Source organism: Nannobrachium achirus, assembly GCF_963921795.1.
Source record: "Nannobrachium achirus genome assembly, chromosome: 10".
NCBI classification, from domain to species: Eukaryota; Metazoa; Chordata; class Actinopteri; order Myctophiformes; family Myctophidae; genus Nannobrachium; species Nannobrachium achirus.
This window is the reverse complement of record NC_137819.1, coordinates 10262350-10283979: the sequence shown is the minus strand read 5'-3', so window position 1 is coordinate 10283979 and position 21630 is coordinate 10262350. Positions and strand designations below refer to the sequence as shown.

The 21630-nt window shown below is 43.7% G+C and overlaps 1 protein-coding gene and 1 pseudogene across 2 annotated transcripts in view; both read right to left on the bottom strand.

Moving 5' to 3' along the window:
• LOC308292799 (ankyrin repeat and IBR domain-containing protein 1-like) overlaps positions 1-1809 on the bottom strand; it is a 30099-nt pseudogene extending 28290 nt beyond the window's left edge. Inside the window, exon 1 of the transcript in view lies at positions 1765-1809. The product of the transcript in view is annotated as an ankyrin repeat and IBR domain-containing protein 1-like (transcript). The remainder of the gene's footprint in view (positions 1-1764) is intronic.
• A 16922-nt stretch (positions 1810-18731) lies between these two features.
• Positions 18732-21521, bottom strand: LOC308293403 (alpha-aminoadipic semialdehyde synthase, mitochondrial-like; the record flags this gene model as incomplete). Its single annotated transcript, XM_080735901.1, has 1 exon — positions 18732-21521. The coding sequence occupies one exon, from the start codon at positions 21519-21521 to the stop codon at positions 18732-18734; it is 2790 nt and encodes a 929-aa protein (XP_080592027.1).
• Between the last annotated feature and the right edge of the window lie 109 nt (positions 21522-21630).

Sequence of the window (21630 nt, the reverse complement as noted above, 5' to 3'; positions counted from 1 at the left end):
ATTTTATGCCCATATATGCTATATGGAGATCTTTGTGATTCTGCGTCCATTTTATGCCCATATATGCTATATATGGAGATATTCAGAGATTTTTTGTTGACTCATGTGGCGTACGTGATGTCAGAGCCTTTTATGAGTGATGTCACAATGAGTCAGCGCTTGCGCCGATTTCCTCCGGAACAGCCTGATGTCAACAATCAACCCCGCATAAGGAGATTCCGAACGTTTCGCGCCGGTTCGGGAAAACCGCGCGTCGGGTCGGGTCGAGACCCGGCACTGCACTCCGTGCCGCGGCGGGGAACGCGCGTGCCGAATCTGAAGCCGGTGGGACGAACGGTTCTCGAGATACGCGGATTACAGACAGACACACAGACAGACACGCAGAGACTTCTCGCATTTATAGATAGATATTCCTGGAAACGTAAAGAAAGGATGGCTTCCACTTTTAGTAAACCTATGAAATGAGCTCAGTGTGGTGCTTCTCAAACTGGGGTCCAGGGACCCCCAGGGTTCCTCCAGTGGGTTCTAAATGGACCCTTACAGGTCCATGTGTTTCCATTTATTCATTCTCCAGAACCAACCGTCTCAGTTCAGTCAGTGTGTTGGTGTTTGGATGGCTTTTATTATTGACATATTATCATTGTGGTCACTGAAGTGCAGATACCCAACTTGACCAACAGGTGGCATCTCAGTGCAGCATCGTGTGGCAACAAAAACAGATAGTTATTGTAGAAGAGGCATATTTGTCATCAGTAGTAATACTGTGGTGCCATAGGTTTGTGTGTTGTTGTTTTTTTCCCCCAGTTTTGTATCTCTCTATGGTAGGGGTCTTCAACGTTTTCAGGCCAAGGACCCCTTAGTTGAGATAGAGATAAAGCAGGGACCCCCACAACCTGTTCATAGATTCCATATAGGTCTAGTTATAGTGTTTGACAGCACAATCATCAGTGTATTTTGGATTCATGTCAATTTGTGTTTTCAGATATTTAACCACTTGAATCGTCAACACTTAGTAAACTTGACCTTTCACTCTGTACTAGTCTGCTCTTTTTCCCCTCCAAAGATATTTGCAGAAAATAGTTGATCTACAAGCTCACAACGCCGTTATGAGCTTGTAGAACTGCTATTTTTGGCCAAAGTTCTCAGAATATGGACAAGGGTTCAAGTGGTTAATATAAAAAAGGATGAAAAAGCTTATATCACACAAAGATTTGGAGGACCCCCTGTTGAAGACCCCTGGTCTATGGAGTTAACATTAGTCTAACAGACCCCCAGGTGTGGTTATAATATGTTTTGTATGTGTCTATGGAGTTAACATTACTCTAATAGAACCCCAGGTGTGGTTATAATGTTTTGTATGTGTCTATGGAGTTAACATTACTCTAACAGACCCCCAGGTGTGGTTATAATATGTTTTGTATGTGTCTATGGAGTTAACATTACTCTAACAGACCCCCAGGTGTGGTTATAATATGTTTTGTATGTGTCTATGCCTCTATGGAGTTAACATTACTCTAACAGACCCCCAGGTGTGGTTATAATATGTTTTGTATGTGTCTATGGAGTTAACATTACTCTAATAGAACCCCAGGTGTGGTTATAATGTTTTGTATGTGTCTATGAAGTTAACATTACTCTAACAGACCCCCAGGTGTGGTTATATGTTTTGTATGTGTGTGTGTGTGTGTGTGTGTGTGTGTGTGTGTGTGTGTGTGTGTGTGTGTGTGTGTGTGTGTGTGTACTTCCTCTCTGTCTCAGCTTTACCGCACAGGAAGTGAGAGCCGTTGCAAAGAGGAAGTCTCCCTGCATCTTGGGAAAATGGTGCTTTATAAAACACCTTATTGGATTGTGTTCATCAAATGGTGCTTTATAAAACACCTTATTGGATTGTGTTCATCAAATGGTGCATTATAAAACACCTTATAGGATTGTGTTCATCAAATGGTGCTTTATAAAACACCTTATTGGATTGTGTTCATCAAATGGTGCTTTATAAAACACATTATTGGATTGTGTTCATCAAATGGTGCTTTATAAAACACATTATTGGATTGTGTTCATCCTTGTGAAAAAACGCACAGCGTTTACTCACTGAGTGAGTGTGTTTGTGTCTCACCGCGGCACGGCCGCCTCTGATCCTAGGGAGGAGTGAGAGAGAGAGAGAGAGACAGACAGACAGACAGACAGACAGACAGACAGACAGACAGACAGACAGACAGACAGACAGAGCGAGAGAGAGGGAGAGGGAGAGGGAGGGAGGGAGGGAGAAAGAGAGAGACAGAGGCAGAGGCAGAGACAGAGAGAGGGAGGGAGAAAGACAGAGACGGAGAGAGGGAGAGGGAGGGGGGAGCGAGACAGAAAGAGGGAGGGAGGGAGAGAGAAAGTTGTCAAACTGTTTTTATGGTACATGGAAAACAAGCGATCATGTCTACACAAGTCACAGCATGAATGTGAAAGAATAGCAGTGGTAGATGTAGCTCACTCTGTATACTGTTGATGTTAAAAGGATTTAAATGGACTGACTGTTTCTTTTTTCATGTATTTGGATTGGTTTTATATAAGACAACTCAGACACCAGACTAAAATGCATATAAAACATGAGTAATTAACCTATAATTAAACACAAGTTGGACACATTATATAAAGTAGGGCAATCACACACACAGAGTAGAGATGACCTGTGATGGGACCCCAGAATCCCATTCCAATGTTGCCAGACCAACTCAAATGGACTGACTGTTAATGTCATGTGTGTTCCTGAACTTTGTTGTAATGATGGTAACTGTTAATATCATGTGTGTTCCTGTATTTCATAACGTGTGGAGGACTCCCCTCATTATGAACTGTGGGTAATTCCCTCATAGCGGGAGAGACAGACAGACAGACAGACAGACAGACAGACAGACAGACAGACAGACAGACAGACAAACAGGCAGGCAGGCAGGCAGGCAGGCAGGCAGGCAGGCAGGCAGGCAGACAGACAGACAGACAGACAGACAGACAGACAGACAGACACCCTCTCAGACTTCACATGAACGCGTTCCTAAGTCAGTGAGTCACTAAAGGGAGCGGTTTGGAATTGGGCCAGAGACTGCAGAGCGCTGCAAGGGCTGCAATTGTGTATGAAAGTTAAAAGAATAAAGAATAATGGTGTGGCATTGAGCTCATGGATAAATGCATTTTCCTTATGATTCTGTCTTCTGTGACTGGAGCTGATTACTGTTGATGATGATGTGTTGTATGGTCAGTCTGTTGATGATGATGTGATGTATGGACAGTGTGTTGTTGAAGATGTGATGTATGGACAGCCTGTTGATGATGATTTGATGTATGGACAGTGTGTTACTGTTGATGTACCTAAACGTACCAAAATATTATGCACAATGTCCCATTTCAATTTATTATTATTATTATGATTATTATTGTATTTTTAAAGATTTGTTTCTGGGCGTTTAAGCCTTTACTGATAGGACAGTAGACTGACAGGAAATGGGGAGACTACTTGTGAATGAACACACACACAAAGGGCTATTGAATAAACAGGACGGTCGTCAGAGGGCTACTGCTACGACATCCTTTGACCAGCGTTGCTATCCATCGTATACATTGACTAAATTCTATACCAACGTATGGTATGCACTTGCACTAAAAGTACAACAATGACAAAGAGCAAGTATGTTTATTTTTTACAAACTTACCAGTTCAAAAGAAAAAGAGCCAGTTTCCAATCAGTGGGGAAGTTTTTTTCTTTCCTCAACTTTTGCCACCTCTCCTATATGAAGCAGATAAATCCGTGATTTCTGCCGTAGCTGGTCATATTCATTTTGTTTTTGAATATAGTCCCGTGTTTTTTTCCTTTTTGTGGGTGGAGGATTAGTTCCAGGGAGCTCAGGTTTTTTCGGCTGTTGCTTCTCCATAGTTCAGCTCCAGAATAACTACAACCAGGCCAGCCTGTGCTAGCGTAATGGCTGATGTTATTTGCAAAGCCTCTAGTTACTTTCCGGAGAACACGTGCTGTGATTGGCCAGAAGTATGATCCGGGACAAGGCGGATACGGATTCAGATGCAGATTACGTCATTTTGGCGCGAGATCCGGTCCACGGTAAGGATCGCAGTTTACATAGAGAAGGCTTTACAGGCTGAAATTCACGGAGCGGATCTTCTAAAACTTTTGTGATTTAATAGTTAGGACAATTTTAAGATTTGTTTTATAAAAAAAAAGTTACATAGTACAACTTTAATTTAGTTTTAGTCATAGTGGTTTGAATAAAACTCCATTCAGTTTTAGTCATATTTTAGTCTCTGAAATGTTTTAGTTTTGGTCTAGTTTTAGTCGACTAAATATCATATGATTTATTTGACCAAATCTTCAGTTGATTTAGTCGACTAAAATGTATTTTGATGGACCTTGGTATCATAATGGCTGATTTTACGCTTGGCTGCATGCTGAAAATTGCAGATCTACAAGCTCACAACGTGCCGCAGCGTGACGTGTTGTGAGCTTGTAGATCTGCTATTTTCAGCAACATTTATTTTATTTCTACTGCATCTCTTCTCCACTTGTCCCTACCTAACATTTGTAAAATGTAAATTAAAAAAGTAGGGGTTGCCACCCGTCGCATAAAATACGGATTTGTCAATTATTTGAGAATTAAAGCCATACTATGTAACTTTTTAAATACAACTAATCTTAAAATTGTCCTGACGTGTTGGAGTCAATTGTCCTTACTGTGTTGTCATCAGACACAGACCTGGTTGTGAGCTTGTAGATCTTACTGTGTTGTCATCAGCTACAGACCTGGTCGTGAGCTTGTAGATCTTATTGTGTTGTCATCAGACACAGACGTGAGCTTGTAGATCTTACTGTGTTGTCATCAGACACAGACCTGGTTGTGAGCTTGTAGATCTTACTGTGTTGTCATCAGACACAGACCTGGTTGTGAGCTTGTAGATCTTATTGTGTTGTCATCAGACACAGACGTGAGCTTGTAGATCTTACTGTGTTGTCATCAGACACAGACCTGGTTGTGAGCTTGTAGATCTTACTGTGTTGTCATCAGACACAGACCTGGTTGTGAGCTTGTAGATCTTACTGTGTTGTCATCAGACACAGACCTGGTTGTGAGCTTGTAGATCTTACTGTGTTGTCATCAGGCACAGACCTGGTTGTGAGCTTGTAGATCTTACTGTGTTGTCATCAGACACAGACCTGGTTGTGAGCTTGTAGATCTTACTGTGTTGTCATCAGACACAGACCTGGTTGTGAGCTTGTAGATCTTACTGTGTTGTCATCAGCTACAGACCTGGTTGTGAGCTTGTAGATCTTATTGTGTTGTCATCAGACACAGACGTGAGCTTGTAGATCTTACTGTGTTGTCATCAGACACAGACCTGGTTGTGAGCTTGTAGATCTTACTGTGTTGTCATCAGACACAGACCTGGTTGTGAGCTTGTAGATCTTACTGTGTTGTCATCAGACACAGACCTGGTTGTGAGCTTGTAGATCTTACTGTGTTGTCGTCAGACACAGACCTGGTTGTGAGCTTGTAGATCAGTTATTTTCACTATTTTAAATGTTTAGATTTTCCACCGACAGCGACGGTGCATTTTAATTATTTAGAGTGAAAACAAACAAACGGGTTGTGAGCTTGTTGATCTGCAATATAAAAAAAAGATTGACTGATTGTGTGTGTGTGTGTGTGTGTGTGTGTGTGTGTGTGTGTGTGTGTGTGTGTGCGTGCGTGCGTGCGTGCGTGCGTGCGTGCGTGCGTGCGTGCGTGCGTGCGTGCGTGCGTGCGTGCGTGCGTGCGTGCGTGCGTGTGTGTTTAACTCCACGTTAAAACAAAGCCGTCGTAACTGCAGGGAAGAAAGTAGTGTTGATTTTGACAGATTTTAATTTAGTTTTAGTCATAGTGGTTTGAATAAAACTCCATTTAGTTTTAGTCATGTTTTAGTCATCTGAAATGTTTTCGTTTTGGTCTAGTTTTAGTCTACTAAATATCATATGATTTATTTGACTAAATCTTCAGTTGATTTAGTCGACTAAAATGTATTTTGATGGACCTTGATGATATCATAATGGATGATTTTACGTTTGGCTGCATGCTGAATATACCGGTAGCAGATCTACAAGCTCACAACGTACCACAGCGTGACGCGTTCGCGAGCTTGTAGATCTGCCATTTTCAGCAACATTTATTTTATTTCTACTGCATCTCTTCTCCACTAGTCCCTCCCTAACATTTTAGTCTAGTTTTTATTTGTTGACTAAATTGTCAATATATTTAGTTTTAGTTTTAGTCAGAGTTTAGATTTTATTTAGTTTTCGTCAGTGAAAAAAAAAGCGAGTCGACGAACATTTAGTCATAGTTTGTTATTAATCCACGCAATCCCATACAGGATGGCGTTACGCTATCCATTTCAATAGGTTTTAGAAGTCTAAATAACAATAGACATCTTTAAGCGTATATTTGCAACGACTCTGAAATCTAACTACATCCATCTCTCAGTCCCTCCTAATTTCAACATCAGAAACCTCTGCCTATGACCCAATGCATTGGTCCTCCTCTGTAACCTGAGATTAACTGTAGCTCGCTCAGGGCCGGATCTAGCCTCTAGTAGTAGGTGGGGCAGCAAGAAATGATAGGGGGGCACCTCCAGCCCACGGCGTGAGGCGTGGGCGGAAAAAAATGGGGGGATCAAACCCCCTAAAACACCCGAAATGCATAAAAAACAAAGCATTTTGGCACACTTATACCTATAACACGCATTACAAACAACAGGTCTTACACCTATCTCTCTCTGTCTCTATATATTCTAGTAGAGATGGACTGATTGCAAAATTCTTGGCCGGTACTGATCCACCGGTTTTATGAAGGTCTGACCTGCCAAAAACGATTTTCCGATACCGATTTCTTTAGCTATGAACTAGAAAATAGGGTTGCTCCAATACCCTTTTTTCAGGCCAAGTAGGCCTAGAAGACATACTTCAATTTGAGTACCAATAAGCTAGAAGAACACTAATGTCAAATCAATCACAAAAGTACAATATCCAAAATCACAGTCAATATCCAGTCTAATATGATATGGATATAATATTGATGCCAGCTGATCATTCACTGTAAGGCCTAAAGTTAAAAATACATACTACTGTATATATTGTATAATTGCTGTGCCATTGCTTCTGTCTGTGTCACTGTTAGAGCTGCACGATTAAGGCAAAACCGTTATTTTAAATTATTGGTATACATATTGAGATCATTTATTTCAAATATTAATAATATTATTATTGAATAAATATTTTTTAACAAGCAAAACGATTGTCTTAAAAGCTAAAATAAATAAGGTTGCATTCATTGTCTTCAAGGTGAGAAATTTACCTTGTGTCACAGTAGTCTGACTCTAGTCTATTCCTTCCTTTCAAATATTTAAGGGCAAAATATTACCTCATGACCCTGGCTGTTGCTGTTGTTTTGGGTTGTAAAACCTCTGTAAGGGACTTAAAATGTTACATAATTCATTTCTGTAGCTTAATGTACTTTGTGAAACTATCGGAGGATACTATAACGACCTTTAACAGGCTTCACCTGGACATGCATTAATTAATCCAGCGTGTGGACAGACACAAATGACACCACGCAAAGTGAACTGACTTTTTTTTTCCAACAACAGAGAAACGGGAGGTGGTTTTCCTTTGAAACTGGCTAAAATAAAGGGACATTTATAGGATGGCTTTTTCTGTCGCTTGCAACAGCTTTTGCAATGCTGTTGCTTTCTGTTAAATGAAAGTGAAAGTAAACTCCTTCTGCATGGACCGTCTGGACTGGAGGCAGGAAAGCCTTGCGATGCTTTTTTTTTTTCCCTTCTTCTTTGAGACTACATTGACACAGGATTATGGAATATATCCTTACATTGCAAAGGTAATCAGCATCATCTGTATTCTGTTGTAGGCTGCCACTAAGTAGACTGGCTGCTATTTGCTATGTTTAAATTAGTCCAGAGCATCATGCTGTGCACCGGAATTTATGTCAGTGACCGTCCGGTCACCGATGCGGCCGGTTTGATATCATACCGGCCGATTTTTGATTTTTGCATGCCATCATGTTTGGTGGGGCAGACAGGGCATTTAGGGGGGCATTGCCCCCCCTTGCCTATGCCTAGATCCGGCCCCGAGCTCGCTGCTGGATCTGACTGTTGGTTGTATTATCAGAGTAGTTATTTTGAATCTAGGATAATTTGATCCAAGGAGGTGTTTTTGAATATTAACTAAACCTTCGAATCAATATCCCAACAAGTTAGGCCACACTTAGATTATAGGTTCAACACACCCTATTTAAGCAGATCTCTATGGTTATACATTTCATAATGATGCATATAAAATCAGATTTTGAATGATATATTTTGCAGGTAAATTTATTAAAGAAATAAAAGCTTTTACAGAAATAGAAAAAGGCAAAAGCATTCAAAGTACATTTCAATGTTCCCAATTTAGTCTAAATCATTGTTTCCATTTTTACACTATAATGATAATAATCATCATAGTAAGAAAGCAGAATAAATTCTTATTACCCTTTCAAAGGTTAGAGATGCACCAACCGGTTGATCATTTCCATTCCATACTTTCTTTTACAGAATTAAAATTGTTAATCCTGGGGGCTCTCTCTCTGTCAGATTGGTGCAAGAGGTCTTTTGGCATGCGACCTCTCGCTGGGGTAGAGAGCCCAATGTTCCTTCTGAAGGGGACAGTATACTGTATATACACCACTGCCAGACTTTGTCTGGATTCACTTCCCCATAAGTGTGCCCCAAGTCGCTTCTGCATTTGTTGTTTTCCATTTCAACCAAATTTCCCCCATGTGTGTCTCTACATAACAGGATGCAGGTGTGTGGTAATCCGTCACATTTAGCCTCATTTAGCCTTCAACAACCCACAAATAATATTTTGCATCCAGCATTTAAGCAGTACAAAGATGCTTATCTTCAGCTTGATCTAAAATTTAGGGAAAACAGGGTTGAAACACTGATCTAAAAGCCCAGTCTTTTAGACAAGTTTTAGTCAACAAAATCAACACTAAAAGAAATGTTACTAATACGCGTGTGAGAGTGTGTGAGAGAGTGCGTGCGTGCATGTGTGAAAAATAGCACATTAACAAGCTTGCGGTGCCATGCTGCAAGCTTGTAGATCTGCTATTTTTGAAAAATCATGAATATTTGTGCAGGTCTTTGAATATTTTTGACCCGATTCCATTCCAAACCGTTCTTCTAAATTAGTGGTCCTCGAACCTTTTCATGTCGCGGACCCCCAAAATTACATTGATTTGGTCGCGGACCCCGTCTCAAAATGTGTTGTTGCAGGGACCCCCGGAAGCAAAGTTGGCTTTGAAAAATACACCATTCAAAGGTTTGCACAAATGTTCATGCTTTTAAAAAATAGCAGATCTACAAGCTCACAGCACGTCATTTGGTCACTGGGTGCCAGAGTAGTGGGCGGCGACCTCCACCCGTCCGGGGACCCCACAGGGGTCCTTGGGGGCTTACCAGGTGGTCCCCAGTAAACTAGTTCACGCAACATTTTATGTATTAATGCATATTGCTCTCTGTTCGCTATTCAAAAATACAGACCTACAAGTTCATAGCGCATCATTTGGTCACTGGGTGCCAGACTAGTGGGCGGAAACTTCCACCCGTCCGGGGACCCCACAGGGTCCTTGGGGGCTTACCAGGGGGTCCCCAGTAAACTAGTTCATGCCAAATGTTATGTACTTTATCCATATTGTACTGTATTGGCTATTCAAAAATACAGATCTACAAGCTCATAGGGTAACATTGTCATTTGGTGCCAGAGTAGTTGGCGGGGATCCCCCCCTGGTCCGCGGACCCCCAGGGGTCACGGATTGTGCACCAGAGGGTCCCCAGTAAACTACTTTGTGCCACATTTTATACTTTGAGCATTTTGTTCTCTATTGGCTATTCTAAAAATAGCAGATCTACAAGCACATAGGTTGTCATTTGGTCGTTTGGTGCCAAACTAGTGGGCGGCGACTTCCACCCGTCCGGGGACCCCACAGGGGTCCTTGGGGGCTTACCAGGGGGTCCCCAGTAAACTAGCCATATTGTATGCACTTTATCCATATTGCTCTGTATTGGCTATTTAAAAATAGCAGATCTACAAGCACATCATTTGGACACTGGGTGTCACACTAGGGTGCGAGGACCCCCATCCGTCCGCTTCACCCACAGGGGTCAAAATAGCAGACGTACAACCTCAGGGCGTGCTGCGAGTTTGTAGATCTGCTCTTTTTGAAAAATCCTGAAAAGGTGTGAATATTTTCACCCCATTCTATAAATATCTTCCAAATCAGTGCTTCTCAAACTTTTTCATGTCAAGGACCCCCAAAATGACACGTTTGGCCGCGGGCATGGACCCCCATCTCAAAATATCTTGTTCCAGTCACAAATGTTCGCTTTTAAAAAGAATTATTCAAAGGAAAAAATACATAAAAATAAGAAATAGCAGACCTACAAGCTCGCAGCGCGGCACTCGGTGCCGCGCTGTGAGCTTGTAGATCTGCTATTTTTCAATAGTTAAAGCATAAAATAATTAATAAAGTGGTTCCATGTCTTATTTCAAGTGTGTGTGTGTGTGTGTGTGTGTGTGTGTGTGTGTGTGTGTGTGTGTGTGTGTGTGTGTGTGTGTGTGTGTGTGTTGTGTGTGTTGTGTGTGTGTGTGTGTGTGTGTGTTGTGTGTCAGTCAGTGAATGATGTATTTAATGTTTACTGTGTTGTTTTCTCATCAGATTTCCAGCGTCTCACTCTGGACACAAACACAGCAAACAGAAACCTCTCTCTGTCTCAGAACAACAGGAAGGTGACACATGGTGAGGGACAGGATCAATCATATCCTGAACATCCTGACAGGTTTGATGGATGGTCTCAGGTTCTGTGTACAGAGGGTCTGACTGGACGCTGTTACTGGGAGGTAGAGTGCAGTGGAGGGGTTCAGATAGCAGTGACTTATAGAGGGATCAGCAGGAAAGGACGTGGTGGTGACTGTTGGCTTGGATTCAATAACATGTCCTGGAGTCTGGAGTGTGATGGTCACAGTGGTAACAGTTACAGGGTCAGTCACAATAGTAAGCAGACTGTCCTCCCTGTCAGGGCCTCTAGGGGGGGCTCCAACAGAGTAGCAGTGTTTGTGGACTGTCTTGCTGGTACTCTGTCCTTCTACACAGTGTCATCTGACTCACTCACACACCTGTACTCCTTCCACACCAAATTCACTGAACCTCTCTATGCTGGGTTCTGGTTAGACCCAAACTCCCCCTCCTCCTCAGTGTGTCTGTGTGAGCAGAGATAGAGTCTCTATGTGAGGGTGACATCAGGTCGCCATGGTTACTCAACATGTTTGAGTGAGTGCAGGTTGTCATGGTTACCACGTCATGGACTCCATATTTGGGCATGAGTGACTCGTGGTGACATCACGGTGACATCATCATGATGATGTAATCAGCAGCACAGTGACATCACACATTACAGCTCCTGTAGTTTCAGTGTTTCTCTGACGTTGTCATGACAACACCCCCATGTGTTTGACCTTTGACCCCGGACCCCCATGAGACAAGATTTGTGTCGTTAAAAACGTTACAAATGATATAAAAAACATTTTCCCTAAAATAGCAGATCTACAAGCTCACAGCGCGGCACTCGATCTGCTATTTTTGAAAAACCATAAACATTTGTGCAGGTCTTTGAATATTTTTTACCAGATTCTTCTAAATAAGTGGTCCTCAAACTTTTCATGTCAAGGACCCCCAAAATTACATGTAATTGGTCGCAGACCCCCATCTCAAAATGTGTTGTTCCAGGGACCCCCAGAAGCAAAGATTGCTTTGAAAAATATACATTCAAAGGTTTGCACAAATGTTCATGGTTTAAAAAAAATAGCAGATCTACAAGCTCACAGCGCATCATTTGGTCTTTTTGTGCTAGAGTGGTGATCGGTGACCTCCATGTGTCTGGGGACCCCTCAAGGGTCATGGACTGCTTACCAGGAGGTACCCAGTAAAAACAACATTTTAACCACTTTAAGATTATCGTGGGGGCACGGTGGCGCAGTCAGTAGTGCTGTCGCCTCACAGCTAGAAGGTCCTGGGTTCGATTCCCGCCGGGGGACACTGTGGGTGCTGGGGGCGTGTTCCCTCCTCCGCGTCATCAGTGCCCACACCCTAGGTGGGGTTGGCAAAAGGGCCTTTCTGTGTGGAGTTTGCATGTTCTCCCCGTGTCTCCTAGGGTAGATACCCTCACAAAAACATGCAGTAATCCTGGTCTCTATAAAGCCTCCCCCTGGCCAGCCGGGGTGCCTGATGGAGGGGAATGGAACTGGTTGGAATAACGTGTTCCTTCCACGCACTACGTCCAACCGGGGAAGCTCCCCCTGTCAGGTGATAAGGAGCGGCCTGCTCACTCCTCATGCATTGAAGGAAGCATGAGCTCAGTTCGGGGCCCTCCCCAGGTTGGCAGAGGGAGAGTAGAGCCCAGGATCACAGCTTAGGCAACTGGCACTGGGTGAAAAAAATGGGTTACAAAAATCGTGGGATAAAAATTTTAAAAGAAAGATTATCGTTTGGAGGTGGGTGGGGTCTGGTGGCTGGCTATTAAAAAATACAGATCTACAAGCTCACAGCGTGTCGTTTGGTCGTTTCGTGTCAGAGTGGTGTTCGGTGACCTCCATGCGTCTGGGGACCCCACAAGGGTCGTGGACTGCGAACCAGGGGGTCCCCAGGAAAAGTAGTTAACATAGCATCACAATCACTTGAACCACTTAATCCATTTGTATGTTGGCTATTCAAAAAACAGCAGATCTACAAGCTCAAAAAAAAAACTTTCTTTTAAATATACAAATGTTGTTTGGGGGTCCCTGGTACGAATATGTTCAGATGGGGGTCCCTGGTACAAATATGTTCAGATGGGGGTCCCTGGTACAAATATGTTCAGATGGGGGTCCCTGGTACAAATATGTTCAAATGGGGGTCCCTGGTCAAATCCATATTAATGTCAAATTCTATGGTATAAAATGAGTCATCACCACAGGGAGCTTTAGATCTTAGATTAGATCAGATAGAAGTGCACAAACCTCCACTCCACACATTTATAAATATGTATCATAAATACTGTCCATCAATGATGATAATGTAAATATCAGTGTTATACTTGTTTCTCTTATGTAGATACAAACTCATATTTGATGTATATTTTATTTTTGATATTTTTATTCAATAGACAGAGATAAACTGTATATTTGATCATGTAATTGTCACAGTATCAATATTGTTTCTTGTATATAAACCTTTATACTGAACCACTTGAACCCCATATACTTTATTGACTGGGCTTCCCCAGGGTTCTGTAATTGGTCCCCTGCTTTACCCCCACCTCTAGACCAGATCTCTTGGGTGAAAATAGCAGATCTACAAGCCATCTAATAGCTAAAATCTACATCACAAAGTGACACATTGTGAGCAGTGTTCATTTTGAGAGCAAATTATTGTGTCATATTTTAATCATACTGTTTTTCTTATTATTTGTTTTTGTCTAGTTTTAGTTGACTAAATGTCATAGCATTTTAGTTGACTAAATGTCATAGCATTTTAGTTGACTAAATGTCATAGCATTTTAGTTGACTAAATGTCACAGCATTTTAGTTGACTAAATGTCATAGCATTTTAGTTGACTAAATGTCATAGCATTTTAGTTGACTAAATGTCATAGCATTTTAGTTGACTAAATGTCATAGCATTTTAGTTGACCAGATCAACCGTTTATTTAGTCGACTAAAATGAAAATGTAAATTCTTGGAGGGCTGTGATGGCATCTTAATGCCTGATTTATACTGAGCTCTGTGCCAAAAAAAAAGTTGATCTACAAGCTGACATTGTGTCTGTGACGCGTTGTGAACTTGTAGATCGGCTATTCTCAGAGAGAGCAACACCCGAGTGCAACCAAACATAAAATGACTTGTCTTTTAGTTCTACTGAATCTCTTCTCCACTTGTCCCTCCCTGACATTTTAGTCTAGTTTTTATTTGTTGATGAAATGTTCAATATATTTTGTCAGAATGTTGTCAATCACTCTGTATTCAAACATCTACTGAATGTGTTGTCAATGAACTCAAATCAATCATTGTTTATTCATTGATTCATTATCAGATCATTATTTCCTCACTCATTCCATTATTGTGCTTTCATTGAATATTAATGTGACGCTGTTCTCATTGTTCACATGTTATTTTATGATCATGTGTAGAAGTAATAATTGTTTAATAAATTGATCGTTGACAGTCTGTCGTTGTTCCTGCGTATTGATATGCATAGTGTTGTCATGACAACATGGCCACAGCTCATTGGTCATGTATAATAACTAGGTTGAATCTCATTGGTCATGTATAATAACTAGGTTGGATCCTCACAGCTCATTGGTCATGTATAATAGACAGATCTACAAGCTCAAAAAAAAAACTTTCTTTTAAATATACAAATGTTGTTTGGGGGTCCCTGGTACGAATATGTTCAGATGGGGGTCCCTGGTACAAATATGTTCAGATGGGGGTCCCTGGTACAAATATGTTCAGATGGGGGTCCCTGGTACAAATATGTTCAAATGGGGGTCCCTGGTCAAATCCATATTAATGTCAAATTCTATGGTATAAAATGAGTCATCACCACAGGGAGCTTTAGATCTTAGATTAGATCAGATAGAAGTGCACAAACCTCCACTCCACACATTTATAAATATGTATCATAAATACTGTCCATCAATGATGATAATGTAAATATCAGTGTTATACTTGTTTCTCTTATGTAGATACAAACTCATATTTGATGTATATTTTATTTTTGATATTTTTATTCAATAGACAGAGATAAACTGTATATTTGATCATGTAATTGTCACAATATCAATATTGTTTCTTGTATATAAACCTTTATACTGAACCACTTGAACCCCATATACTTTATTGACTGGGGTTCCCCAGGGTTCTGTAATTGGTCCCCTGCTTTACCCCCACCTCTACACCAGATCTCTTGGGTGAAAATAGCAGATCTACAAGCCATCTAATAGCTAAAATCTACATCACAAAGTGACACATTGTGAGCAGTGTTCATTTTGAGAGCAAATTATTGTGTCATATTTTAATCATACTGTTTTTCTTATTATTTGTTTTTGTCTAGTTTTAGTTGACTAAATGTCATAGCATTTTAGTTGACTAAATGTCATAGCATTTTAGTTGACTAAATGTCATAGCATTTTAGTTGACTAAATGTCACAGCATTTTAGTTGACTAAATGTCATAGCATTTTAGTTGACTAAATGTCATAGCATTTTAGTTGACTAAATGTCATAGCATTTTAGTTGACTAAATGTCATAGCATTTTAGTTGACCAGATCAACCGTTTATTTAGTCGACTAAAATGAAAATGTAAATTCTTGGAGGGCTGTGATGGCATCTTAATGCCTGATTTATACTGAGCTCTGTGCCAAAAAAAAAGTTGATCTACAAGCTGACATTGTGTCTGTGACGCGTTGTGAACTTGTAGATCGGCTATTCTCAGAGAGAGCAACACCCGAGTGCAACCAAACATAAAATGACTTGTCTTTTAGTTCTACTGAATCTCTTCTCCACTTGTCCCTCCCTGACATTTTAGTCTAGTTTTTATTTGTTGATGAAATGTTCAATATATTTTGTCAGAATGTTGTCAATCACTCTGTATTCAAACATCTACTGAATGTGTTGTCAATGAACTCAAATCAATCATTGTTTATTCATTGATTCATTATCAGATCATTATTTCCTCACTCATTCCATTATTGTGCTTTCATTGAATATTAATGTGACGCTGTTCTCATTGTTCACATGTTATTGTATGATCATGTGTAGAAGTAATAATTGTTTAATAAATTGATCGTTGACAGTCTGTCGTTGTTCCTGCGTATTGATATTCATAGTGTTGTCATGACAACATGGCCACAGCTCATTGGTCATGTATAATAACTAGGTTGAATCTCATTGGTCATGTATAATAACTAGGTTGGATCCTCACAGCTCATTGGTCATGTATAATAGACAGGTTTCTTGTTTACAAACATTGAGACTAAATGCACAGCTGACTGTATCATGTAATCAATTCCGTCCAATCCCCAAACCTGTTGTTTTGGGGAGCGCTGGTTTCATTGGCTAATTTTGGTACGGACCCTGCACACGCATCTAGTTTTATCAGTGTTACGTGGACCAGAAACCCGTCTATAACTAGGTTGGAAACAAATGTCTCATGTTCATGATTCGCTGCAATCCTGGATGGCTTGGATCGAGGCTTAACATAATTGTTATAAATATTTTTGTAAAAGTCTATGGGGAAAATGAAAGGGAGATTTTAAGCGGCACCAGTAAACCACTTCCGCTGCGATGCTCTATATGTACATGGTACGTAACGTACCATTAGTAGACTACTGTATCTACCACCATCTGTGTACTGACAAGAACACAGTAGCCTGGGTCATAGCAGGTCACAGGTCACTCGATACAAAGCTTACTACCAACTGTAAAGTGGTCAAACTGTTAACTTATTCACTGATGGATACAGAAGCATACATAGAGTTGTCTAAGTGGTGACTTATATTCAGAAATCCTTATTTTTAAGGTCTTCAGGAAAGAAGAAATGTCAAACTGACTTAGGCAAATTAGACGCAAAAAATAATAATGTTTTGACTTAAAGGCCTTTGGTCTGATTTCCCACACAGGGGGGAAAATGACAATATTGTCAGAATTTATCACAAATTGGGACCCTGTGTGCATGATGAGGTCATAGAGAAACCTTGTGTTCATTAATAATGAAGTACCTGAGACGAAAAAGTCCATATTTTAAAAGTTTTTAATCTGTTACATTCTTAATGCACTCCCCCCTCATTTTGTTGAATTCGATTTTTTGCCAGACCCATGAAATGGGTAGGCCTACATAAGCAAATGTCGGTCTGTCCCTTTTCTATATAAAGGGTATATATGATGATGACATGATGATGACATGCCTACAAAAGGCATGATGTCATAAATGATGATGACAGACAGGGTCTGGCACAACCAGGTTGACCTGGTCTAGTTTAAGCGGTGAAAGCCGCTTCCAATGAGTGGCTTTGTGTGTCCCAGGCCCATATATGGTCATTTCAGTCCAGAATGAACAGGTTTTTCAAAAACAAAATGTGTGTTTCATGTCCATATATGGTCATCCCAGTCCAGAATGAACAGGTTTTATCTGTCCCGTACGTCCAGAATATCAGTCCAGAATGAATAGGGTTTTTCAAAAACAAAATGTGTGTCCCATGTCCATATATGGTCATATCAGTCCAGAATGAACAGGTTTTATCTGTCTGTCTGTCCGTCCGTCCGTCCGTCCGTCCGTACGTACGTCCGTACGTCCGTACATATGTGTGTAGTGTCCGTCCCGGTCTGATGATTGGATACTTTGAGGATTGGTCAAGCTTCACATGACAATTCGGCCCTCCAGATAAAATCATTAATTCATTCAGAATATAAAGAATGTATAGATCACAGAGTTCATAACTCTAGAACACATAGAATAAAAGTTCACCGCTTCACTTCGAACCGAGGTTTGATTTTTTACTTAACTCATATATTTTATTAGTATAATTATAATAAGACACATAATACTTATGGAAAGTGGAAAAACAGTATATCTCCATCAGTTTGTGGAACAACAGTATAATATTGATATTATGATCTCACTCTCTAATTCAGTGTTTCTCAACCACTGTGCCTGCATGGGGACCTTTGGTGTGCCCCTGAGAAGGGTTTAGTGTGCCTCTTGAAACTGCTTGAAAGCCAGTATTGTATTTATCATTTTGAAAATGATTTAAACAAGTGAAAACAGCCGATCTACAAGCACACAACGCCTCGCACCACGAGGCGTTGTGTGCTTGTAGATGGGCTGTTTTCACTACTGTTGTGCGACAGCCTTGTATGATGAAGCAGGGCTTTACATTTACACCCCTGTATTATGTTGGTGTGCCCATGGATTCTTGGGACATGAAAAGTGTGCCTATGCAGAAAAAAGGTTGAGAAAGTAGTAAGTACTTCAATGGGAAAACCCCTAGAGAAAAGATTACACCAGATGATGATGAGTAAAAAACACCAAGAAGTGTGTTGCCCTGCAGGGAAACCACACTAATCAATAAGTAGTGAAAACAGATCTGTATTGTGAGCTTGTAGATCTGCTAATTTCACTAGTTTGGGTCCCGGGCAAACGTATAATCTCTCTTTCGGGTCTCGACCTGAAAAGTTTGGCTGATACCGATACGTGGCTGATATATTAGGTAATTTAAGGAGCCTGTTTCTACTACCGCGACGTGAGGTGGGACTACGGCTGCTATGACGTAATCGCCGCTGCGGTCCGCATCGATAAGCAAACAGCCGTCGGGCGACGGGGTCCCACCCCTTTTACTGAATGCTTTGGTTCCCATGGCAACGCATCTACGCAGCAGACGCTGTAGACACTACGTGGAAAGGGAGCTTCTGCCGTTGTGGAGACGGCTGCGATGGCGGCAGGTTGATCTATCGAGCACTGATCATTTCCGGTTACCCTTGTCATATGCCGTAGCCGTCCAAAGCTTAAATATCCTATTATACTGTATATATGGGTGCATCCCTTGTTGTTTTGGGGTGTCTACTCCTGCAGGGTGCTCTTGGAGACGATGTGGAGGCCCTCCTCCTTCAGCCTCTTCAGAGCTGGTCCATAGATGTCCTTCGTCATGGGAACCACCAGACCCTTGGTGGCAATCTCCCCGTGGAGCACCATGCGCGCAGCAATGGCCGCTGGGTACCCCACGGTCTTGGCCATGGCAGAGAACCCGTCGGGGTCTCCGTAGACCACCAGGCTGATGTGTTTGGTCTCCAGCTCGCCGGTGGGGTGACGGAGGCCCACGTCGTTCCGCATTACGACCATGTCTCTCTCGCCGGTGTCGAAGGAGAGCCTGGCTTCCAGGTGTTTGGCCAGGGCAGCGAGGACGCTCTCTGCACGCGGCACCGCGTCATCTCCCAACATCCCAAACCATCTCAGGGCGTCCATCTTGAAGTCGTCCCTTCCGACACGTTCGTACACGGCTTCCTCAAAGGCCCGGGCGGAGGTGGCCGCAGACAGGCCCATCTGCCCACACAGCAGGTCTTTCCAGGTGACGGGAGCTGAGGTGTGTCCCAGCGCGGGGCTGGGGTCCGTGTTGATCAGGCCCAGTTGGATGAACCCACCGATGGCACTGGTGTAGCCCTTAAAGCGGAGGGTCCCTCGGACCAGAGTGTGCGCCGACTGGATGCCGTAGGGCTCTGCGTACTTGGTGCTGTCCCGGTTGGGGTAACCCTCCAGGTTGAAGCCGGGGAGGAAGTCCATGGCCACCGAGGAGTCCATGAGAGCGCCCCCTGCAGGGATGCTCACCACCTCGCCGTCCCTGAGGAAGACGGCGGGGCCGACGGTGTTCAGGAGCGCGCCGTACGGACTCCAGCTGAACTTGTAGCGCAGCGGGTTGTCGGAACACTCGGGGGCAGGAAGACCGCCGCAGAAGGAGCTGTAGGACTCCACGGTGCAGCCGTCGGCCTTGGCTCGGTCGATGCACTCCATGGCCAGCATGTGGTCGATGCCGGGGTCCAGGCCCATCTCGTTCACCACGGTGATGCCCGCCTCCTCGGCGCTGCGCTCCAGCGCCTTCATTTCGGGGCTCAGGTAGCTGGCGGTCACCATGTCCACCCTGGCCTCGATGCAGTGCCTGGCTATCTGCGGATGGAAGGCGTACGGCAGCAGGCTGACGACCAGGTCATGGTTCTTGATCAGGGAGGTGAGGTGTCCCTCCTGGCTGGTGACGTCCAGCATCACAGGGATGGTGTTGGGGTAGGCGGCCACCAGCTCCTGCGCCTGGCTCAGCTGCACCGACGTGATGGTGACCTGGGTTCCTTCGTCCCGGGTCAGGTACTCGATGACGGGACCGGACACGTATCCCGAACCCAGGAGGAGGACGCGCTTCATTCCGCTTTGCTTCGTGATCTGAGCTTGTTCCCGTCTTTCCCGGAGCTTCTCGATGTATTCAAACTTGGGCGTGAGCCTTCCGTTGGAAGCGATGACGGCGTCCCTGACGTGGGGAGAGAAACCCTCTTCCTCCAGGGGCCTGGTGGCGTCGGAGGGCAGCATCTCCCATACGTACGGCAACAGGCGATCTCCAAAGTACTCCGTGGCCTCGACGGGAAGCTGTGCAGGCAAGTTGTCAATGGAACACATGAGGATTCCGTTGCCTTCCACGCTGTCGTGATCGATGTGCTGGTCAGCGTCGTACATGCAGAAAGGTCTGTCTATGGTGGTGCACTCGGTCATGAACTCAATGGAGCCCCCTATGTCCGCCGAGATGTCACAGATGGCCAGCAGTCGGTGCGGCAGCCCGGGGCAGCCGCCGTCGTCCCACGCGGGGGACCTCCGGATGAGCTTCTGTGCGTCCAGACGGCGGAGGAGTCGCGGCGTCTGAGGTTCCCAGTAGATCCCGTTGACGAGGCACGTGGTGTACGGCGCCACCGTGGTCCTGAAGTTGGAGGTGTACCGCTCCGGGTGGTGCTCGTACTCCAGCGGGTCGTAGATGCCGTCACTCTTCCTCACAAGGTGCTGATGGCGACTCAGGACCGTGGCGTACACTTTGGTCATGTCTCCGGTTTCAGGGACGTCTTTCAACTCGTGAGGTTCGACGTATTCCACCGGGAGCTCGTTGAAGATGTCCTGTGCGCCTTTGGAAACGTTGCCTGTGCCGGTGAAGCAGAACGTGACGGGGCCGATGGATTTGGACATGAGTCCCGTGGAGATCTCGTAGCCGCAATCCCTCACCCCTTGGATGGCCTGGTAGACGTTCCTGTAGTTATGAGCCATGCCGATATGCATAAAAGGGGTGTGGTGGCCGAGCGCGAGGAAGCGCAGTCCTAAACCGTGCAGGACGTTGATCATTCCTGCAACGCCGGCCCACTGTCCAAACGCCACGAGGCGGAACCCGTTAGCGTCCACCATCTTCTCGTAGTCGATCAGACGCACTTCCTTTCTCAGAATGTCGTCCAGGAGTCCCATGTTTGCTTCCTGTGCCTTGATGGTGTGGGAGAAGAAAACGTAGGTTTTCCTGGGGTAGACCTTTTCCTCCGGGGGTCTTTTCACGCCGATGATCAGCGACGCCTCGGAAATGTCCTCTTGAATGGCGGCGCCTGGCTTCTCGTAATACTTCTGGTGAATGGCTCTCCGGTTGGACGGCTGCACCAGGACCTTGTGCCCGGCCTGGGTCAGCTCCTGGACGTGGCGCGGTGCCAGCGGCGCCCTCCTCTCCCACGGGTTGATGTCCTCGCGGCGGATGGCGAGGACGCTCTTATGGTGCTCATAGCGCCGCTGGCTGCTGAGGCAGGCCCTCGTGGTTCTCCTGCTCTGGTGACTCAGAACTCTGAACATGGCATCAATAAGTATTGAGTCTGACTTTATGAATTATCTTACTATTACGGCGAAACCTGGACACAGAACACCATATATGGGCATAAATGGGTGAAACAGTTCCCAAATT